General features: G+C 42.2%; 1 protein-coding gene across 1 annotated transcript; it reads right to left on the minus strand.

Annotated features, from left to right (window-relative positions):
• Window positions 1–335: 335 nt before the first annotated feature.
• Arl5b (ADP ribosylation factor like GTPase 5B) lies at window positions 336–25,992 on the minus strand. Its single transcript, XM_032884452.1, has 6 exons — window positions 25,702–25,992; window positions 12,920–12,980; window positions 11,292–11,439; window positions 8,022–8,105; window positions 5,706–5,857; window positions 336–4,624 (listed from the first exon to the last, which is right to left on the minus strand). Exons 1-6 carry the CDS (start codon window positions 25,748–25,750, stop codon window positions 4,576–4,578), a joined length of 543 nt encoding a protein of 180 aa, XP_032740343.1. The 5' UTR covers window positions 25,751–25,992; the 3' UTR covers window positions 336–4,575.
• Between the last annotated feature and the right edge of the window lie 1,322 nt (window positions 25,993–27,314).

Consider the following 27,314-nt stretch of genomic DNA (forward strand, 5'->3'; position numbering starts at 1 on the left):
CCCTGCCCAGCACTCACACTCCCTTCCGCTGGGCATTCTGCATTCTGCATATTCAAAGACGTTTGGGTGAAGGGGGTTTTATCACAGGGTCCGACAGCCCGGACACTTAAGCAAAGCACTTTGTGGAGTGAAAAAAAAATGAGGTAATAATTCTTTTTAAATTAAAAATTCACAAGTTGTGCAAGAAAACCTTTTCATTCATTTAGAAGTTCTGTTTTCTAGATTCCATCTACCTAGAGCATGTATGACTATTTCTCCACTCCAGGAGAAAAGTTCTGAGTACTGGTTTTTTGTTTTTGTTTTTTTTTTCTTCCTTTCTTTTTTCTTTTTTTTCGGAGCTAGGGACCGAACCCAGGGCCTTGCGTTTGCTAGGCAAGCGCTCTACCACTGAGCTAAATCCCCAACCCTTGAGTACTGGTCTTAAAAAACTCAAGGAGCCTCTGTGACTAAAGTTCTAGATTCTAATCCTAGAATGCCAACCAGTCTTCAGGCTTTGCAGCCTCAGGAAACGAGGTGCAGAATGCCTAGGTCTCCTATTGACATCTGTAGACCTTTGGTCATCTGTAATTCTTAAAATATACCTTTTCCCCCATAACCCTGGCTCCCGGGTTTCAGTCTTCACACTAACATTAAATGAATGAAGGAGAGATGACACTGAAACCCTAACAGCAGCCGTTTGCACAGGCAGTGGACTGAAGGACACGCGATGTCCTGGCGGATGCTACTCTTTCGGTGCGGGCAAGCCAAGTGTTTAGGATGCCTTAAAGGCAGAGAATAGAGCACACTAACCATGTCTGTGCAGCCAGAAAAGCCAGGAAAACAAAACAAAACAAAACAAAACTTTGCTTAAGTTCTGTAGAAGTGAGTTTCCAACACGCATGGGTGCTACTTCTACGAAACTCAAAGCTGTTTTCTGATGAACACAGCCGCTTCTGTGCACTGTCAAGATTTTGTTCCAAAACCACAAATAAGTTGGTGAATGGAACTGGCCTCTAGAGAGAGGTGCCAGTGAGGCGTCATAGCATGAGGCGTAATCCATAAACCCAGTCTGTTTGCTAATCCTCACTTTAACACAGTGGGGCTTTCAATCAATGACCTTGGATCAATTCTGCTCATAATCAACTTAATAAAACCTCTTATTTTCTTCAAAGATTTCTTGGAGGCCAGTGTCAGAGAATATTGTTTAAAGCACTGCCTGTATCCCTTATTCTTTCCACAGGAGTGGGGGGGGGGGACAACTTTTCCCTTTATGCTACAATGAAAGCTAAATTATATTCAATTAAAACCTATGGCAATCTCAGCACGGGGATGGGGAAGCAGGGGCATCATGCATTGGTCTCGGTGCTCACCCTGGCTACTAGAAACTCTGTCTCCAGCCATTCCCCACTTTAAAAAATGCTATTCCTATGGGAATTATGTAAAGCTGATGTTTTAAAGAATGAAATGTATATACTGTTTCTTTAGTGAACACAGAGTAAAAGTATTACCCCCTTAAGAATGTTAACACAAGAACCTAAAAGCAAGCATTGTGGATTCAACCTCCAGTTTTCAACAGGTTATATATTTCAGGTTTTAAGAAATTATATCATATTAACAATAAAAAATATTTAGTGCATTCCCTTACAAAAGTGAGTGTTACATCTACAGTGATTCTCAAATGAGCTTCTAGGTGACTACAACATGCTCAGGTAAGGAAATGGTACCTGTCATTTGCAACGGGAGGTTAATTTAGGTTTTTTGTTTGTTTTGCACTTTTAACTGTAACGTTGAAAAGATTTTAAGGTAAAAAAGTCTTCATTTTGAAATTAAAAATACGAGATAATCTGAAGGTGTAGAGCAGGTGTGGGAGGTTTCTGTAAGATACAAACTTTCCTAAATAACATACGGAGACAAAGGAGAAGGTGAAACACTAGCCCTCCCTCCACATCATCCCTGTTGATGTGACCTTGAAAGAACAGACTAAAAAAATCGAGAACTCATCTCAAACTAACAAAGGCACCCATCGTACACTTAAAAGTCCGTGAAATAATATTTTACAGTCATTTGATTTACAGCGAATGTTCCAGTGAAGTGCTTTAGCATCTTAAGCTTGTTGGGATCCAAACATTCTCTTGGAGTAAAGGGTGACTCGTTTCCTACTGCTGAGAATGAGAGGCCTCTTCACAGGCCTCACAGGACCTATCAGATCAATCTACTGAATGCTGATTCCATTTTCAAATAACCACCAGCAGTTGCTTCTAATCCAAACTCATCATGCTTTTTAAAAAGGATTTACATGTAAAATAAACTGTACTTTCAACAATTAAATAGCAAATCTGCATCTATACTAGTAGCTGTTTGACAAAATACAATCAACTATTAAAAAACACTTTCAATATAATGCTGATGCGGTAATATAAAAAATAACCATATTATCTGATAGAGGAAAATTGAACCAGCCAATCTTATTAGATACAGGGAGGCAGAAAATTATTTCATAAGAAGAAATATTGGGACATTAAATATGCTTTGTCTCCAGACAGGCTTATGAGAATTATTTTTTAATATTTATGGTAAACATAACAAAGTAAAATTCAGGCAAAGTGTGCTTTAAGTAACTGGTATTTTCTTAGTTCCCACAACCGCCACACACCATCCACACTGATTAATATCTGCTTTTCTCTCTCATCTTTGATTATGAGTTATATTTAAAACACACAAGAAAAATTAAATTTATACTCTACTTGGCATAGAATCACTAAGAAAAAGATTCAAAGTTTAAACAGTTTCCAAAATTCCAGAAAAGTTTTCCTCTAACTACTTTTCCAGATGAAGGGTACAAACACTAAAAGAAATATTATCAAGTTCAACTAAATTAACTGAACATAACAAATGAGTACACCCCAAAAGAGAGTAAAATTTAAGGCAACTTACATACAAAAAACCTGAAATGAAAATATCAATTTTGAGCAGGCATTTATGAACACTGAAGCTTATTTTGATCCAAATGAAAAATACTGAAAAAATGAAGAACTTCCCCTTAGTACATATTTTATCCCTTTCATACAGCAAATGACTGGGATGGCGTAGACAAGGCCAATGACAACAATTCGTCCCCCTTCAACTTAAGAGCTCGTTCTTATTTTCATCTTAGACAACTGCCCTGGGAACCATTAACACCACCCAGCAAGTCTGACGTCAGCATTAGGCCCTTTACTTTCATTTCTGTAACCAATAAAAGCATCTACGTTGCTAAGAATATGACTGTCTGGTCTACCTAGTGAGTTCCAGGACAAGGACTACAGAGAGAAACCCTATCAAAACAAAACAAACAAACACCCAGTCAAACAAACAAACAAACAGAGAACACGATCGCTGAGTCTCACAGGAACATTCTCAGAGCTAGGAATAAACTCAGCAGCACCCTGTAAGAGTTTAGGACACGAGTCGACCTGCACAAGAGACAGGAGGTGGGGCAAAACGAATCTGAAGCCTCTTTCCCCTCATGCTCAGCCAGGTTACGGACAGACCATGCTGTGCTGCCTTTCAGTAATATACTGCTGGTGATAAAGACGCTCTGACAGCTACTACTGCACACCTAAGGAATAAGGCGTGCCGTGCTTAGGCTGCTGCCAGAGCAGGTGAGGCATCTCTGACAAAACAGCTGAGGCTATGCTGATAATAAAGCAGGCAGTAACCTGATGGAAAACATATCCCGAGTGTCCTGGCTCTAATTTACGTTGGCATGTTTTACTAAATTCTGACAGTTACACACTGAAAAATCTTTAGCTACTAGATGGAGCCAATAGCATTTGCCATTGAAGCTGGGGTTTTTTAATTCGTGCTTCCCCTTGATTAGTTTTTAAACCAAATATGGTTGGCAGAAAAGTGAGCTTAACTCCTTCTATGAATAAATGGACTAAATGATTCTCATGCAAAGAGCAACTTAAAATTATACTATCACATGCAGTGAGGTGAGGAAGATGTAAAGACAAGTATTATTGATGCTTACACACACACACACACACACACACACACACACACACACCACACACACACACACACACACACACACACACACACACACACACATAACACAGTTTCTAGGTAGACTTTTCTCATTGTAATTAACTCTGTCCAAAAGATAAAAAGGTTTGTAGAGAAAAGAATGCTTCATGCTGGATAAATAAAAGACGATCCCCACTACTGTTCTGTCAAGCCAGTAAGTACCTCAGAAGGAAGTGGCGGCCATGTGTGAGAAACCGGTTATGAAGGACATAACAAAACTTCAGATAACAGGAAATAGACGACAAACGGTTTTTACAAGGCAGTCACCGAGTAATCAGAATACACAGAGTCATTAGAGTCCAGCTGCTACAACATAGTCACACGTTATGCTCGTCCGACTGAGATTAGTACATTTGAAACAAAGGTAAGAAACCATCTTTATGTTCCAGTACAGTGGCACTTGATTCAAGCGTCACTTGGAGGTTTGTGTTGTCATAAATTAAACATGCTGCTGCCTTAGCAGCCAAAGGTATTAGGAAAAATGTTCATGTCACCGAATAAATAGAGAAGTCTTTTTCACCAAAAAGATTATCTCACACCGATCCTGGAGGTCATCCACTCTAGACCTTGGCATAACCTAGACAAAAGACAAAAGTATTTTAGAAATTAGAGACTATACTGAAAACGCGAGGCTATACTTAGTAGTAAGTCTTATTCAAAGGTTAGTGTTACACCCCACTGCCATTTACATATGCTGGTTGACTTCCTCTTTTTATTCCCACAAGGAGCAGGGTGTCATGCAGTTCGAGCTAGCCTCAAATTCTCTAGGACAGTATCGACAGTATCGGGGTAAGCTTCTGACCCTTCGGCCCGACTACAGACAAATGCCACCACCCTCAGTGGGTGGAGCAGTAGGGACAGAACCCAGGGCGATGTGCTGCTTGGCAAGCACTCTACCCGTGGAGCTGGACCCTGAGCCTCCGTCACGGACGGCGTTCAGATAACGGCCTAAGGGAAATTTTAATGCAAGTATCACTTAAACAAAGTGGGAAACTTCGTGTCTCATCTCAAAGGTTCAGACTGTCCAGTTTTCTCATCAGGACTGTAAATACCACACCCACTGCACCCTTTTTAATGGAGCTAAAACCACTGTAAAACTAGCAGAAATTCTCTCTATTCATACCGTTTCTGAAAAGAGGAAGGGTACGGGTTCTGCACCTAGCTAGGACACTGCCACATATTTTGAGGAAGAGAGAAGCCCCCTGCCAGGCTGACATAAGGATCCTGTCGTGAACTGGGTAATTGCACTGACCCATCGGCTTCTCCTTGCCCTGGTGTCTACACTCAAGTTCACAGAAAATCGAGAGTCCACTACCATGGCACGGGTCAAACGTTCCTCTGCAAGTGTGCTTCCAGAAAGGACTCTTGATAACACAGGAGACAGACTCGTGGAAAAGACTAGTTAAGTCCTTCAGAAAGCATGCAATTTCGTTAAAGCTTTCTCAATAATTCGGGTGACATTACAGTTCTTGCTTAGAAAGTAACTGATGAAAGCAACAGATGAACAGAACCCTGAGATCTAACCCTCTAAGTCCACGGCTGCTGCCTGCAAACATTACACGCACAACTCGGCCACCACGTCGGGAGAAGCAGTAAAGGAACAGGGACCAGGAAGGATGGCGTTGGCCTAGAGCTGTGAGGCGGCCCACAGCACCTACCCTTCTCCTGTGAGCGCACAGCACGACTGGATGTGCCACGGGTGGTCCCTAATCGAACTGAGGGTGAGGTACTTGGAGATCTCAGCCGCCGTCATGCACCCTTTCAGATCCTGCTTATTTGCGAATATGAGGACTGCGGCTTTCCGTAAATCCTGGGATGGACACAAAACATCCACATATCAAAGGTCAACAACCGTGAGTCACATTAATGTGTGAACTATGAAGAAACAAAACTATGAAGTCAGAGTGTAGTCCACCCTACCAGCCAGTTAGAGTACGACAGCACTATTTTCAAATTATCTTGTGCTAACATTTAATTTTAAAATCATCTTAATCACAATTAAATGACTCATTCTAATAAAGCATGTGCATAAGTCAGATAATTAAGTTTTTTTCTTTTTTTGACAAAAATGATCAGATTGAAAAGACTATAAGCCTCAGATCGAGGACTTAGGGCCCCACGTCTGGTCCTCCGCATTGGTGGAGCACAGTAAACTTACAGGCCTTTGCAGGCCTTGACTCTCTCAACCGTGTTCCCTGCGGCCTGATTCTGTTTTGTTTCTTTAACATCCAAAACATTGTGACATCATATACACGAAAACTTTTCATCTGTGAAGAAAAACGAAACATGACTTTTTAAGGGAAATGGATGGAACTGAAGATCACTATGTGAAATTAGCCAGACTTGTCTAGTACATGAGACTGGTTTTAAATTGATGTGTGTGTGTGTGTGTGTGTGTGTGTGTGTGTGAATGAGCACCTGAGAGTAGTGGCCATCAAAGTAGAAAAGACCAAGTAGAAAAAGAAAGAAAAGATCTTAAGGTCTGATGGGAGAAGGAGGGGAGGGAGCGAACAGTTAGGGGATGGAATCCTGGGGCAGGAGGGAAGGGGAGGACGGCTTACAGGGGAGCAGGGAGACCAGCAGGAGGGGAAGGGAGGACGGCTTACAGAGGAGCAGGGAGACCAGCAGGAGGGAGGGGAGGACGGCTTACAGGGGAGCAGGGAGACCAGCAGGAGGGGAGGGGAGGACGGCTTACAGGGGAGCAGGGAGACCAGCAGGAGGGAAGGGAGGGCGGCCACAGGGGAGCAGGAGACCAGCAGGAGGGGAAGGGAGGACGGCTCACAGGGGAGCAGGGAGACCAGCAGGAGGGGAGGACGGCTTACAGGGGAGCAGGGAGACCAGCAGGAGGGGAGGGGAGGACGGCTTACAGGGGAGCAGGAGACCAGCAGGAGGGAGGGGAGGACGGCTCACAGGGGAGCAGGGAGACCAGCAGGAGGGAGGGGGGACGGCTTACAGGGGAGCAGGAGACCAGCAGGAGGGAGGGAGGGAGGACAGGGGAGCAGGGGAGACCAGCAGGAGGGGGGGGGGGATGGCTTACAGGGAGACCAGCAGGAGGGGAGGGGGGAGGGGAGGCCCACAGGGGAGCAGGGAGACCAGCAGGGAGACCAGGAGAGCAGCAGGAGGGAGGGAGGACGGCTCACAGGGGAGCAGGGAGACCAGCAGGAGGGGAAGGGAGGACGGCTTACAGGGGAGCAGGGAGACCAGCAGGAGGGGAGGGGAGGACGGCTTACAGGGGAGCAGGGAGACCAGCAGGAGGGGAGGGGAGGACGGCTTACAGGGGAGCAGGGTGACCAGCAGGAGGGGAGGGGACGGCTTACAGGGGAGCAGGGTGACCAGCAGGAGTGGGTGGGGGGCAGATGAAGGCAGGCAGTGGGGGAGGGGCTAAAAACTAACAAAAATGACACGCTATGAAAACACCATTAAGAACTGACTGCTACTTTCTATGGCAACTTACAAAATTAATTTTAAAACTCAGAGCTGAAAGATTGACATTACAGACAGATAACATTAGTTTTAAGAATATGGAGTTTAATATTTTATACATGTATGCACAGGATTAGCAATAACTATATTTAAGATTCTAGATATTTCTGAGAAGGAGAACTTGGATTAATAGCACGTTCAGGAATACGCTTACTGCCCATTCTTTCATATTTCAAATCTTATCAGTCAGTTTCTTCCAGTTACTCACGGCAGCAGAGTCCTGGCGGAAGAATCTAAGTTTCTTAGTCTCCCACCATAAGCCTCTAATTTCAATTCATCAATCTTTTAAAGGCATGAATCAATAGTTTTAATTCTGAAAAAATAAACTTAGCTTTTAATAGTTGTGGCAAGCAAATGACAGGCTTGAAAATGCAATGTGATTTGGACTCAGCCTAACAGAGTTTTGCTTAGGAAGAAATTCCCAACATTGTTTCAGCAATTCACAGATGACTTACTCCATCCTGTTTTTAAGATTTACTTTCAAAATTTACCTCGTGAGCCAGCATTCTGTATAATTCTTCTTTTGTAATAGCCAGGCGTTCTCTGTCAATGCTATCGACAACAAGAATGATGAACTAGAAGGCAATATTAAAATAAGGGGAGAGATTAGTGGCAAGCTCGGGTCTCTACCAATCACTACAGCGACATTAGCTCTGACCTGGCATCATCCCTGCTACAGAACGCCACTGCTTTTCCATCACAAAGTGCTTAACACAGAAACCTGGCAAGCAGGAGATCTAGAAGTTAACAAGACAGCAACTTTGCAACCCCAGCAACTAAAAAGCATGACCAATCTACTAAGCTCCTGATTGTAGGTAATGAAAGGTAATGTTCATAGCAAAACAGGAATTTAAATTCTTACATCAAATTTCATCTACCACCCATTCAAGCCAGTTCAAACCTGTGTGTCATGAGGATCATGGATATCACATATTGACATTACAGTTCATAACAGTAACAAAACTGCAGATATGAAGTAGCAACAAAAGTAATTTTATGGTTGGGGGTTACCACAACGTAAGAAACTATATTAAAGGGTGGCAGCATCAGGAAGGCTAAGAACCACTGAAATTTAGACAATCAATAATTTGTTACTTGTTTATGTGTAAGGTCTTCTGTGTATTAAAGAAAGTTAACTTGACAGAAAAAGAGAAGCATGTTTTTCAAAATTAACAAATAAGGCATTTTTTCACAGAAGGAATTTCAGCAAAAAAAAAAAGCTCAAGAAGAAAATGTGCTGAATTTTGCCAAGTTACATGCACTGCCATTAGTATGCTAAGGTGAAATTTGAAAAAGGTAAGAAAAAGTGGAGAATCTATGTGTACATCTGTATGTTGGGTGGCATGGGATGGGAGAAAAGTGTGTGTGTTTGTCTAAAGTAGGAATTAAACAGTAAATTTACAGGCAAATGGAAAACTAAATAAAAATAACTTAAGTACAAACAAGAACAAAGTGAAAAAGAGCTACTAAAGCAAACACTGTGTAAGAAAGGATTAGAAACTGAAGAACAAACAGTGCCGTGCGTCATACAGAATAGGACATTAATATAAGCCAATTACACTGGAGAGGCTGGGATCAATTTATAGGAAAACTATAAAACCATGAAGTACCAACTACAGTAATCTCAATACGCACCAGAAAGGATTAGGAAGGGATAAAAGGGGGTGAGCCTGGCAAAGAATGGGCAGAATATTGGGAAGTAACTGGGTTAATGAAAGGAAGGAATCAGGAATCAATACCCAGGACTTCTTGTACTACAATGGAGATGTTCCCTTTGGGAGGCCAGCTCAAGGTAAAGCGCTCTTTCAATGTAAGATTATAAGGGCGAACGAAGTGATTGTGAACATCACCTCATAAGATCTCTCTCTGAAATCCAAGACTGAAGTGTAAAGGGTCACGCCAGCGTGTTGCAATAAAACCTTTGTGGTGACTGAGATCTACTTGTAGAAATGCTAATAGTACGAGTAACATCTCTATTTGGATCCAGGCTAAGCCTAGACTGTCAGCGACTTCAAAATCTACCCCATGAAGGTGCCTGACACGCACTCGGGTCAGCTCGAATCATCTGTCACCTATGTGTGTGTAAGAGCTGCTTTTCTTCGCAGCTGGAGTGACCCGGAAGCTTTTGACAACGCAGCCTGAAAACGCACCTCAGAGTGTGTGAGAATGCTACTGTCCTCGTAGTATCTTACTGTACTCGGCTACACTGCAATATCTGCTCACCAACTGCTGTTCCCAACCCCCACAAAGAATGTAACTGAGGGCCATTACAAGTGTTGCACAGGTAAGCTGTTATTCTGGTTTACATACTGCCCTGAAATAGTACACACACAAACTATATTAGTAAATACAGGCCCACGAAGTATATTTTGCTTTTCAATTTTATTTTAAAAGATAAATTTTCAATGCATTCTATTCTCTTCCAGCTCCAATTTTAATAAAAAATTAGCATTTTAGAAAATATGGTTTCTTAGCTGTACCTCCTTACACAGAAAGCTTACATGTGCAACTGCACACCACTATTCTAAATGAGAAAGCTCAAAAACATCATCTGAGCATTACAAAAATCTGCCTCTAGGTGGACATACAAGGACAAATGAAGGTAATACGGGTATATTCCCTAAGTTAATACTGAACTCGTAGGTAACAATCAGAAGAACATGGCACCCTGGAAAGTTCGCTGCTTAGAAACGGCTCCTCTGAGAAGCTCTGTAGATAAGCTCTGTAGATGCGCTCTCTGCAGACTTTCCTCATGCACTAACTGCCTTCTCGAGGCCCATCACAGAACAACACATGCATCTCTACGAGAGATGCCCTCCCCATGCTCCTCGGCCACTCACTCATGGGCCTGTGCCTTCTACAATCACGTCAGCAATTAGAGCGTCAGAAACCCGTCCCTCCGTGCAGTGTATCTGCAGAAGTTAATGGGCTGCCTCTCTTGCCTAACACCTCTATTTATTTTACTTTTAACATAAGCAGTTTCTTTCTGTTTCAAAATAATAAATATATAACAGAAATTTTATGTTTTTTGCCTTTTTCTATCCTAGAGGAAAAAAAAATAAAAACATTTAAAATGATAGTGACAGCTGGGGAGAATAATAGTCTTCAGGTCTATTTTTCCCATTAACTATATTTGAAAATCTGGGATGTTATTCAAACATTTTTAAAAATATTTTGCCCCTTCCCTAACCAGGTGCTACGACTGTGCAGTGCTGAGGCTGTAGGAAGAGTCATTCATTTCAGTCAGTGTCAGATTTCTCCAGCCCACAGAGCATGGAGCGCCACTGTGAGCCTGCCGATGTGACACTCAACTGAGAAGGGTCCTGGCTAGGCACAGTGCTGCAAATCTAGAGTCCCAGTCCTTATTAGGAGGCAGAGAATCATCACGAGGGTTGGTGTTGAGTGAGCTCCAGGCCAGCATGAGCTGTGTACAGAGAGTTCTATGCCAGCCAGGTACATTTTGCATGTAATAATCTGTTTGACTTTAGTAAAATGGGTTTGCATGCCAATGCCACGTGGTCATACAACCTCGGAGGGGAAAAGTCCACGCACCCTCTTGGATCTTACTCTATCCGTGCAAGTTTCAGCAGTAACAGTCATGACCAAAATTCAGCACTCTTACCTGCCTTTAATTCCATGATAAAAATCTGAATTCCTTATTAAAGGCAATTGCTAAAATATCTCATTACAGCCTAGCCATTTCCAATGCTGGTTCTCTGAAAAGAATTTTAAAATAGAACTCAAAGGCAATTTTGGCGTACCTCTGTGTTTGAGTAATAGGTGTTCCAGGATGACCTCAGAGACTCCTGACCACCGATGTCCCACATAAGAAAATGAGTGTTCTTCACAACTATTTCTTCAACATTGCTTCCTATGGTTGGAGAAGTATGAACTACTTCATTCATTAAGCTGTTGAAAGACACCATTGAAAACTCTTTTGTAAATCTTAAGAACCCCAAGCACGTTTGCTCTGTTTTTAAGAGAAGTCAACCTTCCTCAATTGTACCAATCACAATAACCATCAACACGAGAAAGAGAAGTCTAGAGACTTTTCTGTGCACTTAAAGACGGAAACTGCAATTCCTGAAGGCTGTTTGCTGCTGTTCAATGGGATGAACTGCAGGCCTGACAGAGATGGGACACTGTCATATGGATTTGCACATCCAGTTATTGAATCAGCCGGATGAAGACCAATGTTCCACCCTGGAAGACCAACTTCTGGAAAGCTGTGACCACGATATTTGCAGAGTAGCAACAGCTAAGCAGTGTTCTCTCACCGTTTCGATAGAGGTCCAGGTAGGTTAGGCACACTAACCTGTGGTCTTAAAGGCCACGTGCAATAGAAATTTGACTTAAAATGAATTGTATTTAGAATACTGACTCTCATATCACTTGTATTATCTTTTTGATTGCTTAAGTTATATTATTTTACTCAATATACACGTTTGCTGATAGCATTCCATGATAACATGTATTTGAAGACACTTAGTTTTCTCTTGAGTTTTATACTATGTGTTTGACACTGTGTACAGACAGTTATCAGAGATATTTAAGCTTTATATTAAAGACTAAATGAGATTAACATGTATTTTAGCTAATGAATGGAAAGATAATAAAGAAAAGTAATGATTCAACTCTGAAACAGTAACACATGAGGAGCCTGTTACAGTGGAACTAAAGTTTCCACCCCCTTCTTTTGCAGAGCTAGAAATTGTGCCCAGAGATTCCTGCATAATGGGGAATTGCTCCACTGAGCTATAACCCGGGCCCTAAACTGGTGGGCTTTAAATGCAGGACGGGAGGAGTAAGTTTCATATGACGGTGCCAAGTACTGTGTGAATAGCTGTTAAACTGCTCTGGGTATATGAACCCACTCCCACAGTTTAACATTTCTCTGGCTCTGAGAGGATAACGGGAACTCCGTCTACCCTGGATTCTTGGGGTGTTAACATTTACTGAAGATGAGCTTTAATGTATCTCTGAGGATTTCAAGCTTCTCAGTTGTGAAAGCTCTACAGCAGCTTTTTGACCGCACCACTTTAGACAAGTCTGGCTCTGTTAAACAATCCGAAAGCTGTTAGGGCAAAGTGGCTTTCAGTACCGGCCCTCTGTGGGCTCGTGTGGAAGAGTCACTTCCTCACCTCAGCCAGGAGCATCTGTACCTTGTGTTAGTTTAATATTAAAGCCCATTTTCCCTTTCAGAGTCAGAAGGCTAGGGCGTGGTGGAGTCTTTAGTGAGCAAACGCCATCTTATTTTACCTTTTTTATTTGGTAAAATAGAAAAGTTACATGTTTAAGTCTACTGATTATTAAGATCGGTAGGAGTGGCATGTTATAACTTATAAAAACCAAGTTTTTCAAGAGCTAATAAGCAGACACGGATACTTACAATTGATAAAGAATGGTGGTTTTCCCCGCATTGTCCAGTCCCACAATGATTACTTTGTGCTCTAAGGAAAAAAAAAGTCATGAACATTCACACTACTGCACGCTGCAGCGCAGACTCTCCACAGTGATAATTATAAACAAGACTCATCTGTTAGGCTCCCACTACTGAAGTATTATGAGAGAAGTCTTTATGTTGTAAGGACTTGCCTTGAGTTAAACGATGCAGTGTTTTCTAACAAGTCCTCCTGTAAACGTGTTTAGATTGGCTAGCTAGAAACAAAGACTTTGGTCACTTCTGAGTGGAGGCAGAGTCACTCAGATAACAACCTGGCAGCATGACTTAAACTGTGAGTATAAAATGTTGGCTCTTCTCCCCTGCTCTAAGTCCTGCCGCTATTCAAGTTAGCCTTACGTTGTTTTAACACAAGCAAATTTCCCACCTACACATAACCAACATTTTTGTCTTTCATTTAAAAATGGCATTTACTGAAACTGCAATGCTCTTTCCATTAGCAGGTAGGGTTTTATTTTTACATTAATTGGCAGAAGTAAAGGCAATTACTTAGCCTCAATGGTTTTTATTGAAATGTGTTTGCTGTAATCATTCTAAGTGGATGTTTCTGCTGCCGCTGTCCAACAAAAGCCTCTTCCCCTTCTAATGACAGGTACTAAATAACCATTTTGTTATAAGCAGTCATTAGGCCTCTCGAGTTATTCTGTTAAGTGGTACGCATTTTGCAATCTGTTTTGAATGAGTGATAGATCCCACCCCCCATCAATTCAGTCTATGTTCAAAGCTCCTCTTTTAGGGGAAAAGGGGGTTCAACCAGCCCCCTCCCTCAATCTGGCGAGAGGGGGACTGATGTCTCCTAAGGGTGTGGCCCCTGGTATGTCACCCATGCTCCAGTGAATGGCCCCACATGCAGGCAGCACAACCAAACTTTGGTCGGGGTGTGTGTGTGTGGAGGGGGATGGGAAGGAGGAGACGAAGGGGAGGGAAGACTGAAGGAGGGGGAGAAGAGAGAGGACACACAGTTGGGAAGGAATGAGGAGAATTGGAGTTGGATCTGGGAGAAACAGAAGTTGGTGGAGGAATGGGAGTGATCAAAATACATTGTATATAATGTACGTATGTCTGAAAATTTCAAAGTATAAAATATACGTAAAGATTCCCCTTCCTAGCAGGAAATGCTTAAGGAGCTGCTTCAGTGGGGTGGGTGGACAGGAAAGCTGCAGCAAGGACAGAGGAGAGACTCTCTGTCTAGCTGCTGCTTCTTCCCAGTGTGGCTCACTGAGGGAACAGAACTCTTCTCTCAATTGGGTAGCTGAGGGACCAGGGTGGGATCCCTGGCCAAGGACTCCAGACTGGTGATGCCAGGTATGAGCAAGAATGCAGGCCCTATACTCTGTAAACACCATTAAACCTGTAACGGTCTAAATTTAAGGCAATATGGGAAGATCTGGGTCTTCTCTGACCCACCTCTGTTCCCTGACATTAGCAACCATGGAAGGAACGGCAAAGATTAGCCTTTTCTGTGAAATACTATAAAACTTGTCATTATGACAAGGAATTAAAGTCTTATTATCTCCCGACCTTGTAAGACTTTTATGCAATGTTTAATCCTCCCCACAGTAAAACCTTTATTTGACAAAGCCCTGCACTTGGATTAGCCTGGCAGAACCCTTCCCTTAATTTCCTTTCCACCAATTCTTTTAAAACCAGCCAATGTCAAAATACCAAGGGGTCGGACCCCCGGTAACAGGAACATACGGAATCCTCACACCTATCACAAGAAAACCAAGTGTATGTCTTCAGGTGCTTGCTTTTTGGAGTGAGCCCTCTTAATCAAGGTGAAGTTTTGCCTTGGGGACATTCTTCAGTTGGAGTGTTCGTCTCTTCTTAAGACAACAGCAATATGACCTAACACTTGGCAGCCTGAGCAGGAGAGTGTAATAATATCCAGCACTATGGTGACATGTTCACAACTGTTACGGAAAAAGAACCAGTGGGCTGAGTGTGTTAGCGCCAACCTGTAGGTCAAGCACTCCGGAGGTTCCTAAGTTCAAGGCCAGATGGGATGACAAACTTCTCTGTCTTCCAATGAAGACAGTAAGAACTATCTGTAGTATATTACTGGACAAGTAGATAGGACAACAAAGGTTAATTTCGTGCTTACAAAAGCTACTCTGTAGAACAACAACAACAACAAAAATGATTATGACTGATTTCATTTTCCTTCTGGGCCCATTGGCTCGATTCCCTAGGTTCGAATGGAACCAACCTTGATTTGCTCCCCTGATTGTTGTTCCTTAAAGAAAGAGCACTCTTTATCAACAGAGGGACAGACAGACAGACTGCTTCACTCCAGGCATTCCCGATCTGTTAACAGCCTAAGTCTAGAGACCTCAGTATCCCTGCTTTGGTGAGAAAAGGGCCACTGAAACAGCCAAACTTGGTTGCACGGAGGTCCTGCTCAGGAAGAGGGAACAGCATGCCTGGGTAGCAGCACGCGGATGGTTCTCTGCTGCAGCAGCTCTCGTGGGTAACTGACTCTTTAAACCGTTCTGTATCACAGGGGATGATAGTAGATTAAAGGCCTGGGGTTTACACTCATGAATAATGCACTGCTTTGCAAGGTTGGTCTGCAGTGGGAACTGAGAAGAGACTGGCGATAGACAGCGGATAGGTTTCATTCACATTCAAACACTAGGATCTTATCTTCCAGATCCCCCTTTCTTCACAGTATAGGGAACTCTGGCAATCACACACACACACACAATTTCAGCTTTGTCCTAGGATGAAGGCATGCACAATACCTTTCATATACAATGCCCTCTTCTCTCTTGAAAACTGTCACCAACAGCCTAAATACACACACACACACACACACACACCACAAAAAGGATTGTCCTTTGTAACAAAGTTTATTTTTGATCTTTGTGCTGAAGAAGTATCAATAGTGTCTATACAGCAAGAATGAAAGCAGGATCAAAGGCCAGTGGCCAGCTACTAAAGGCCAGTTCAAAAAATCCATTTGCCCTGTGATGTAACCACACCTCCCCTTCCAACCGCCTGCTATGCACAATAACTACCAATTCAACACCCAAATACAAGTTGGTGAAGTTTTTACAACACAGAGGACTAGATATAGAATCTCCTCCTTCTAAGAAAGAACAAAAAGGGGTTGGGGATTTAGCTCAGTGGTAGAGCGCTTGCCTAGCAAGCGCAAGGCCCTGGGTTCAGTCCCCAGCTCCAAAAAAAAAAAAAAGAAAGAACAAAAAGATGGAAACAAAACAAAAATCTCTGACCACACTGCCCTTAGGCAATGCTTCAACTAATAAGGTGCACAGCTTCTTAAAGGTATGCTGGCCACCGCGATCTGTTCCCAGTCAACACATAGGCTGAGCTGCTTCTGTGTAGAGCATGTGACAGTCACTATGTACGTGATGTCCCAGAGGGACAGCACATGTTCTAAATGCTGTCTTCTGATTGGGCATAATCAATTGGCCACACGCACACAACTCTTGCATGGGAAGCAAACAGGAGCAGCTGAACTCTGGGTCAGAGTTCATACTTTCTGTGATGTTGCTTAAGTATAAAGAATTTCCCTCACTTGTGCCAGAGTAAACTGACGCCAGCCACTATCCCATGGTGCTTGGACATCCGTGCTATCTATATATTTAGCAGTGACTATAATGAGCTCTTGACCCAGGAGGCTAAAAAGGAAAAATAAATAAAAGAAAATAAATCCTTTCAAGAAGTTATCAGAATCAAGGTAATATCAACTGAAATCTGTCCCTAAAGTCAAACCCCACCCATCTGATGGGGCATTAGACATTTAATGTCATTTTTGACCTCAGTGTGGAAGTAAAGATCTCTATCTCACTAAACTTTAGATATCTAGGTCGTGCGCACATGTTTTGAAACCTCATCTGGTTCACAAGGCTTTAGGAGGAGAGCTGATGTGTTCACTTCAAAGTCCTCAAGCCACTCTCCAGAAAACTAAAACAGTCAACTCCCTGTCTCAAACAGTCTACATTTGTTATTTAGAATGGGCTTTGAAATATCAAATGGGCCTTTAACCATTTTAAGAAGCACTGTTAACTTTCTGTCAAGGAGCACAGGCATGAATTCTAATGGTGCAGGTCAGACATCTGGAAATTGCATCTTCTGGGAAAAGCTGGGGAATGCTTCAGGCTTGGGAAGCCAGAGGCTGGGGCTAGTCTGGGCTTGACCCAGCAAGCCACCACCTCAGATGTGAACAAGCACAGCTAAAGGAAAACAGTACAGACAATCAAGCTTTATGTTTAGGGTCACGCCTGTAGACAAGGGCAGGTTGAAGAACCATTAACAAGGAATATAACGAAAGAAGGGATTCCAAAGAGTCAAAAAAGATTAATGTTTTCTCCTGCATGTTTTTACTTTCACTAGCATGAAGAAAACTTTTTAAAAGATTTGGTCCAGAATACATGTTACTGAACAGAATACTATTGGTGGCAAAAGGCATCAGAAAAGTACTATATAGCGATGCGATTTTTTTAAAGATTGTTAAATAATGTATGCAAATTTAGGTCATCGCATTACAGTTCCATAGTGTTAAAATGTTATAAAACATGTCAAGACATAATACCAGCTAGCTGCCTTCTAGGTATTGATGTTTGTATCAACACTGTGACTATACAAAGTTTTACATGTAACAAATACAGAAACCACCATATACGAAGCCAATTAAAATGTCAGATGTGGTGACACATGTGCCACTGTTATACCACAGAACATACAAAGGTTCTTTCAACTCCCTGCCCAGTTCTCTGGCTTCTCCCAGTCCTACTGAGGAGCCATGGTACTGTTCAATGTATCCTCCAACTGATGGAGTCCAGGTGATGACTCAATGTTAGTCAATGTATCATGCCCAGCTGATGACTCAACAGTTAGCTTCCCTAAGGGTTTTAAGGGATACACTTACAAAATACTACCAGTATAAAAAGCCACCAGTACAAAGTAACAGATAAGGAGGTATTTATCAATGTTGTCTTTATAAGTAAGGGTTGTACTCCAACTCTCAATTAAGGAAAGAAATGTCAGTAATAAAAAAGTAAACTCTAAATGTTTTATCTTTTTAATTAATTTTTTTTATAACAGGGTCTTCCTGTGTAGCCCTTGCTGGCCTGAACTATGTAGACTAGTCTGGCCTCAAACCCAGACAGAGATCTGCCTGCCTCTTGGTGATGAGATTCACCGAGCTACTGTGGGAGCTACTGTGCCCTGTTATGTTTTATGCATATTTTATAAATTAATATTCATAATTATCTTGTGACAAAATTCCATCACTCCTTACTTTACTGATGTAGAAACTAAGTCTCAGGTTCTTATGTATCCTAGTCAACATCAATTTGGAAGAAAAGATGACCATAGCTAACATTTGATTGCAGGGACAGGGCTCTAGATAATGCACTGTCTTAAGAACTCTATTCCTCTAACAGTAACACTGTGAACACAAATAAAAGTTTATGATCCCTTTTCTAAAACTCCTTTATACATTAAATGCTTAATATGAATATAGAACCTCTACAGACATTAAAAGATATATTTGTCATCAGGAAGATGAGTATCTAACAAAAAAGGTAATCGTGCATTGTATCTTAACTTCTCCTTGACTTGGAAGTCTAAAAACACACTGTATTAGTAAACTGCAGGTCTCAATATGATGCTTTCCCACTTCGGAAAAGATGTGAGCCTTAACCCAACTTCATCAACTGGAAAAAAAAAAAAAATAGAAGAAAATCGGGGGGAGGGGGGGACAAGCTTCTGGTAAAGCAAAGAAGTAAAAACAGGCAGGGTATCAAACAAAGACCCTAGGAGGTCCTCCACAGTAACAAACTGCTTACCACTCAAGTGTCTTGCCTAGGTAACAGAGATGGGTTTCTTTAACTCCCCGAACAAAAGTAACAGGAAGACTTCAGACCGGGAAGCTCACAAGCACCCATTGGAAGGCTCTACTGTGGTAGACTAACGTTCAAGGCACAGATATCTAAGCCATGGTTTTTAAGCTTGTTCTGACCAGGAGCAGAGTTGAAAAAGAATTTACACCTTGACCCAGAACACAACATTTAACACCAGAGATGGACTCTGAATGTCTGTATTTTAGAAAGTTTATTTCTTTTTAAATTCACGATCGTTCTTCACTAAATAGTCATCACTAATGATTCATGAAGTGGAGACAATATGGAAACGTAAGTTAAAAAAGTAAACTAGATGAGTACGAAACTGAAAAATAATTCAAATTTGAGAAGCTTAGTAAATTTCAAAAGGGAAAATGTCAAAAAAAAAAAAAAAGTATTTTCCAAAACGCTGGCTTGCAGTAAAGCAAAAGAATGAAGGAAAATCACAGAAACGGCAAGAAAAAAAGGATCCACACAAAGAAGGAAGATGGGAAAGTTGGCTGATGTCTCACTAGCAAATAAAAAACAGCAGCTGCCTTCTGCAGACCATGAACAAAAAAAGAAAAGAACTGGGCAAAGATGCTATATCCAGCAAACATATATTTCACAGATATATAAGCAACATAAAGACATTTAAGGGAAGAGACAGTCTCCAATACAGAGAAGACGAACAAATGAGATAAAGATTTATTCTTCTCTTAAAACTGTACAGTGTATGTGAGTTGAGTTTCATAGCGAAAACTTTGCCACCCTATTCTGTGATGTTTATTAAATATGCAGAAATAGCAGTCACAATCCAACAGCATAAAGACATGTCACATGGATGGACAAGTGTGTGCACTACCGGAAATGTGGCATTGGCTCTCTTAGCTGACAGCACAAAGGATAAAGCTATGTTGCATTCTCTATGGGGGGCAGGTGCTAAAATTACTGCACAAAAAGATAGAAGTCAATAAAGAAAGGAATTTTTTTAAAAAGGCACTTGACTCTAAAAGTGTCATTCAGCACCTGAAACCAAGCAAAGGAAACACAGCCAACAGTTAAGTGACAGTCCTCACCACCTACCCAAACAAACGCTACCACATCAGTAAGTTCCACTAGTGCATTCAGTCAGTAAGAGGGCAGGTTGCACAATGGGCTCAAAAGAAACAGAAATGCGTTATTGTGTAAGAGGTGCACGTGCAAACTTGAGAGGTCTGAATAAGATTGAGGCAACTTTAACCTCAGGAACAGTTCCAAAAACACTCTACAAATGTGGGAAACACAGTTCCTCTCCAAAGGTAAACAGTAAAGGCACCCAAGGAGATTATAGGAGCCTCGTTAAGAAGTCTCAGTAAGTGTGAAACGAAGTGGAAATGTTGTGGGGTTTACCGCATTAGGAACCATGATCAAGCCATCAAAACCAAACAAAAACCAAACAACCCCAAACATTAAAACTAAAATTATCTGCAAACTGGGCAACAAGCATTAATAATGCGGTAAAAAAACAAATCACACAACAATGTAAAAGCACTTCAAATTGAATAGAAGTAAAAGGGAGTGGCTAGATCAAAAGGAACATCTCCAAGTCTGAAATTCATGTATTGGACGTATCCTTAAGACCTCAGTAATAGAAGAAAGAAGTCAACCCAAGGTGGGCACAAAGAAGGAAATAAATAGCAGCAGTTAAATTAAAAAAGAAAAAGAAAAAAAAAAAAAACACCTAATTTTCTCTCTCTTTTTCCCCATTTCAAGATTAAGCAAAGTCCAAGGTCTCTACTGGCCCTAAAAACTCCACACAGTTGTAAGGCCGTAAGGCTGTAATACTGTGACTGAGAACAAGGACCCAGCCTGCAGACCAGCGCCAGAGAAATTGGTAGAATAGCTAACATTTCTAGAGGAAAGAAGCAAGTATTTTAAAATTGTCAAAAGCAAAAAGCCATTCCAAATACTTTGAGAACTGGTTTGATGGTCAAAAGTTTAAAAGCTTGTTAAATGAGTAAATGGTCTAAACTGCCCACGAACAGCAAGCAAGGACATGAACGAAGGCAGAGCCACACTTGTCAGAAGGACTGCAGGTAAGGGCTGACGCCATCAACTGTAGGTAAGGAGATGGAACACCGCTGCCAAGATCAGGAAGGGAGTCTAACTACTTTAAAACAGTAAGAGCACTTTATCCTCCCTGTGACTTTAAAACTGCTCTTCTACATAGCAACTCTAAGAGAAAAAGAAAGGTCTATGAAAGTTCTCACTGGGTACGTGAGTATCTCAGAGGAAAGCTTTCTCTTGGGGCTGAGTTCTGTGCCCTGGACTATAGGGCTGACTGTCTTTCGACCACTCATACTGTTTAATCCATCAGGACGGAAGTGGGGAGCCAGTTACAAGAGACTTACGGAGAACACTTCCAATGTGAAAAGCTGTGCAAAACTACATCGAAACAGAAAAATAGACGGTAAGACGATGTCAAAGGAAGGAGTGATGTCAGCCTTCACAAAACTATGCTCCCAGAGCAGTAAGGAAGTATCTGCTGAAGCAATAAACTCAGCATGAAGACTGGAGACAAAGGGCGTAACCTAAGATTAGAGCCCACCCCCAATAAGAAAATGTTCCTGTGCATCTTTGGCAGTCACCTTAGCATACCCTGGTAATAACATATCCAGACAAAGCAGAGGAGCAAACCCTAAAATAAATAAATAAATACATTCTGCAGTGCCAAAATATCTTTAAAGTGAAAAATTACTGAGAATTCGCAAAAATGAATGAAAAACAGACATACAAGGAATTGTACCTTTTTGAAACTTGAAATTACCAGAGAAAATTCTAAAACAAACAAAATAGATAGAGAAAAATAAATCAAGATGCTATCATTTTACCTAGCAATAGTAAAAGTTGGAGATCAGGGGAATGGCTTCAAAATTCTAAAAGCAGTGTTTCCTAACCCATAGCTAAACCAGATATACATGAAAACTGAAGATAAGTGACACATTTCCAGGCACTTGAAATTGAAAAAAAATCACAATTTACAGATGCCCCATTTGGGGGTGGGGCAGAGACTCTCTCTATAGCCCAGGCTGTCCATTATATAACTCAGTATGTAGACCAGGTTGGCCTTGAATTTCAACTCAAACATATCTGCCAGACTCTGCCTCCCGAATGCTCCAATTATAAAGATGTGTACCACCACACAAGCTCTGTAGATACCTACATGGCATCTTTTCAATAATTCAATGTATAGATTTTGTTGTTGCTTGTTTGTTTTGGGGTTTTCGTTTTCTTTTTCTTTTGTTTGAGAGAGGTCTGTCTACCTAGCCTTGACTGTCCTGCAACTCAATGTAGACCAGGCTGCCTTTGAAACTCACACAGATCGGGCTGATTCAGCCTCCCAAGTGCTGGGATTGAAGGTGTACACCACTATGCTTGGCTGAATTTGTATACTTTTAAAGGAAGACAAAAGGATAGAAAATGATAACGAAGAGAAGCCCAGAACAGCTGTGCACTAAGAATTCCAGAAGGAAGAAGACCCAGCATCTGCTAGGTATGAGATGGAAAAAACTGAAAAAAAAGAGTGGAGCTTTACACTACAAAAATCTCTCAGCGGGTGCACAGAGAAAATCAAGATGTCATTTTTACTCTAGAAACAAAATGAACGGAAAGCAGCAAGACACTAGAGCAAACCGGCTCTGCAGAACCAAATTTTAACATCATACTAACAAAAACTCAGCAAAAGCAAGCCAAAGGTCTCAAGCACAGGTGCCCCTCCTCTGTCAGAAGGGATAAACAATCATGGCTCAAGTACCCAACTAGACGGGCTATAAAATAGAATGCATATGCTACTATGACACAGCAGTTTATGTTGAATAAAAAAAGCCAAAAACTAACCCCCTGAATAAGTACATTTGGCCAGATACTGTGAATAAAGCAGGAAATAAAAAAAAAAAAAAAAAAAAGTTCATGCCTCAAGGAGATTATTTCTACTCAGTGAATCAAATGACAAAGAAAGTTACGATACAATTATAAACAGAGATAAACATTACTCAGAAACCAGTAATTACGTAGAGAGTTAATAGTAGGGCAAAAGCCGCTTCTGGTAAATATGTCAAAGAAGAACGACTTTCGACCTAGTGAGTCTGGATCAGAAATCTGAATGAAATCAAGGACCGGACTTTTCAAAAGTAGGATACAAGCATACTCTAGAAGACAGGGAACAGATTTTGCTGGATGCGTAGGAAACCAGCAGAAGCCTTTCATTAATTAGCCCAAAGGAAATGGTTAAGACAACAGGCACAAGGCAAAGTAATATTTATTAACAGCTGGGAGGGCCCAAGTAGACAACGTAAAATTTGCTGTGAGGATGAAATGAATTAGATGACAGAATCAGTAAGTTGTTGCTTTTTGGTTATGAAAATGAACTACAATTAAAGCCTAAGTCATCTGTCCTTCTGACTAACAGAAAAGCTGACCACAAGTGTATACGGTCACAACATGGGGAGAAAAAGACCAGTCCTATGCAAGTTAGAGAACTTTTAGAACTTAAAAAGAAAAAAAAAAAAAAAAAAAAAAAAAAAGAGGAGAGCTAAACCTGTCTCCCCCACAGGCAAGCATGTATTGTTTTAAGAATACATGGACAATCACAGTTAACCACTGATGTAAGTTATCCGCCTTCTACTACAAAATGAAAGACTACAAAGTTCCCTTCGACAGAGTGGAACTTTGTGACTTATCCCCCGCACATAAAAGGATGCTTGGAGCTCTTCAAGAAACGGAGGTAAGTGAGGAGGACATCCATCCTGACTGATCGATAAGGAACAGAGCCTGTAGGTGGCTGTCAGTTCTCTCAGGCTGATGGCAGCCTAGACCATCTCCCCACTGGCATCGACCGACCCCACCTCACTCTAACTTAACCGGGAGAGTGAAGGCTTGGACATATTATTCCCATACTCAACTCTACCTGGGCGCCAGGTACAACAGTAAAAAACATGCCAACACTGGTACTTAATTGTGTTGAAACAGAGGACAAAAATTCCAGACTATTGCATGAATCCAATCCCATGATTCCACATCAGGAAAATACCTCATGACCAAACCCTTCATGAGTTCCTACGCTGGCTGTATTCAGTATTTATTGTCTTGGTCAGCAGGTAAGAAAGACCCTTAGTGGTCTAATTGCCTGGTTACTTCTGCAATCTCACAAACCATTTCAATTTCTTCAAGTGTACCCCTCTCTTCAAATGTCAATATGCCTGACTCTACTCTGTCTACATTCATCCCAAACGCCCACTCCTCATCAAGTCTGTGTATACCTTACCCTGAAAGGTTTCCAGAAACCACCTGAGAAGGATCAATTGCTTTCCTGGCGCCATCATGCCACCCTTACAAATGTCTGCAAATTTCAGCAGACAATTTCCTACCCTACTCTTGAGTGCTCTGTGAGCGCAGCTTCTGTTCTGGTTCTCTGAAGCTACCTTGTCTAGTCTAGAGGACCGGTTTTCCCACCAGGAGACATTAGTCATGAACGAGGACACAGTGACACAAGCACCTGTCCCTGCATTTCAGCAGGAAAGGTACAGAAGTTCTAAGAGGGATCTGGAAAATCAAACAATTATGTAAAGGCGGGCAATGGGCAGATGAAGGCTTCCATCATCTTCAAGGACTGTCCCTTTCATCTCCCTAACCCCATTCCAGTCTGAATATGGAATCCTCTAATGAACAGAGATAACAGCAATAACCACCTACAAAGGGAGAACCAACACTCTGACATTTTTATTGCTCAGGCAGGAGGTTGATAAAAGGTAATATTGTGTAATTCACTTTTAGTTACACAAATTTAATTGTATAACCAATATATATTTAATTATATATTGAAATTATCCCTGACATAGTACTTTTACAAGAATCAGAAAATGTTAAAGTTGCTGAAAAATACTGCACTACATTTATGAGTAACCTTGCTGGGAGCTTGGGTTTAGACACTTTAACGTCACTTATAAAGGAGTATTTATCTGTGGTGTTTGCATACAAACACACACATGCCGGTGTGTGTGAACTAAATTTACAATGATTTCACGGTTTAAATCCACAAAAACTGATAAGGACTTTACTGGCAAAGTCTTGGTACCCTCATAAAAACAAAAATAGTTTATAAATCACGCCCTACAAAATGAAGCTAATGGAAAAAAGTTTGGTTTCAATACCCGGAAACCATTCTGTTACAAGAAAGACTTTATCATTGGGCCCCTTTCTGTCTAGTAGTGACTCTTAAGACATCACAGTTCATTCTGACTCCGAACAGGTTTTACAACTTCTAGGTATTACCTGCCCTGTTCCAGAATAATTACGGCCACGTAATATCTTACACATAACCGAAAGCATTTAGATTTTTTTTTCACGCCCACGGGGGAGCGGGGGGGGGGAGGGGGAAGCTATGTGTCTGTGTGTAAAAATTTCAGAAACCTGTGCACCTGAATACTCACTCATTCTAAGTCTTAACGAACAGAAATCAGAGCCAAGTCAGACAACGTGAAGGTGCATCGGCATAGACAAGGGGAAGGTAAACAGTGCAAAACTCCTGTTTCGTGTTAAAGAAACGGAAAGTTTTGGGGAGACACTTTCCTATGGCTAATCAGACCTAAAAAGATAGGTTCACTGAGACGAGAAAGGCCCGCAAACAGATTGCAGGAATCTGTTTCCACCTTGGTTGGCTAAAGGCTGCACACGCGTGGGATTCCCGGCCATCAGGTGCCTCCCCTGCCCCAGCTCCGGGTCCCCAGATCCGAGTCCCCAGATCCGAGTTCTACTCTTGAGCCCGATCCAGACCTCAATCTGGACTTGCCCGCACCGTGTCCACCCACCCGCCGGCCTCACCTTGGTTACAGAAAAGGCTCCACAGTTTAGCGAAGATCAGCCCCATCATGAGCCCCGGACGGGACAGGCTCCCTGGGCAGCACTCGGCGGCAGGTGCCGCGGCGCCCGCGGTGGAACCGAGGGGAAGCCGACCCGGAGCCGCGGAGCCTCAAGAGTCCAGCGAAGCTTTGGTCCTCGGCGGAACCGGGAACCGCCGCAGACTCCTTTGTTCGCAGCACGATGAGCCCAGCCCCGACCCGTAGTCTCTCTGTCTGTGCCCACCTACCCTGCACAACCCGGGCTGGCCGCGAGCCCCGCCCCCGCCCCGCCTCCCCACCTCAGCCCGGGACCACCCATCGCCGGAAGGTCGGCACGTGACGTCGGCGCGCTGACGTCAGCTGGCGCCTGGGACGTGGCGGGTCCTCCCTGTACACTTCCGGTGTGCGGATCGTGGGCGGCCTTGGCGTCAGCGGAGGCTGGGAGTGGCAGATCTGGGGATTTCCTCGGCGCGCGCTCCCTCTCCTGTCACTCTGAGGAAACGCGGACTGGGGTCGCGAGCAGCGGTCACCTCCGCGACCTCGCTGCCGTGTCCCTCGCCGCCTAAAACTTGCAGAACTTTAGCTGGTGCGGTCCTCTGGCTGCAGGGGGAGGAGTGATTTTTCGTTCCTGTCCGAGTGTTGGGATTCTAGTGTGATTCTTAATTCTGAATGGAATTGATAGGGACATGCGTGCTGGAATGCCCGTAGCCAAGGTCCAGTTAAGTTTCTAAATTCACGCTGCCACCAGTTTGGCCAAGCGTTAGGGGTGGTCGTGGACCTCAAAATCCTTAACCAGTTGAAAACTGGAAGTTTCAGAGGTCAGAATAGTCCCTGAGGCCACCAGTGAAGGAGTTTAAGGCTACCATCCTGACCTTTTAACATGGTAAAGTAACAAGTGAGTGCCGCTTAAGATGCCCCGCTAGTGCTGCACTTCAAAGACCAGTGAAGACTCCAGTACAGGATCACACCAACTTCATGATACTAAACTGTAGCTCCAGCCTGTCATACGGAGGAAAATGATGTACTGATCCCATTCAAACATAGCTTTAATGACCACCCGTTGGACTATAAACCTGAATGAGTTCGTGGTTGCGTAAGCAGGTTTAAAGGGTCATTTCTGCTCTTGGCTTTATTATTAAAAAGTCGAAGATTCTCTTAAGATTCCTTTCAGGGAAGAATTTAGAAATTTGTAAGTTTTGCTAACCTGAAGGAAAGGAAGCCTGACTAAAGCAAATGATAGATGCTCACAAAATAGTTGAATGTTGCCTAAACTTATAAATGCTGGTGTATGTATTGATGTTAGAGAAAAATGACACTTGTTTGTACTATACACATGTATTGACTATATGGAATGCTTGTCAAGAATTTAATGAAAGAAAATCTGAACATATACTTCTTAAATGTAGCTCAAACTGAATACTTTTTCTTTAAAGATCCCTTTAAGGTTTTGTTTAGATTAATTTGAGTGTTGCCTTTGGTATACAAGAGGTAATATTGATGTATAGAATGGTACCACCTGAAAATAAATAATGTTTGAGTTCATTAGATAAGAATAACCGCATAAAAATATTATGAAATGACAACTTTCATTGAAGT

The sequence above is a fragment of the Rattus rattus genome, chromosome 14, assembly GCF_011064425.1.
Source record: "Rattus rattus isolate New Zealand chromosome 14, Rrattus_CSIRO_v1, whole genome shotgun sequence".
Lineage (NCBI taxonomy): Eukaryota > Metazoa > Chordata > Mammalia > Rodentia > Muridae > Rattus > Rattus rattus.

What these genes read in the sequence shown, in the direction of transcription:
- Arl5b (XM_032884452.1), bottom strand. Translation starts at nt 25,750, where the DNA reads ATGATGGGGCTGATCTTCGCTAAACTGTGGAGCCTTTTCTGTAACCAA. An exon ending in CCTATTACTCAAACACAGAG is followed by an intron (nt 8,106 to 11,291) that starts GTACGCCAAAAT and finishes ATTGCCTTCTAG; the next exon opens with TTCATCATTCTTGTTGTCGA. An exon ending in ACAGAATGCTGGCTCACGAG is followed by an intron (nt 5,858 to 8,021) that starts GTAAATTTTGAA and finishes TGTCCATCCCAG; the next exon opens with GATTTACGGAAAGCCGCAGT.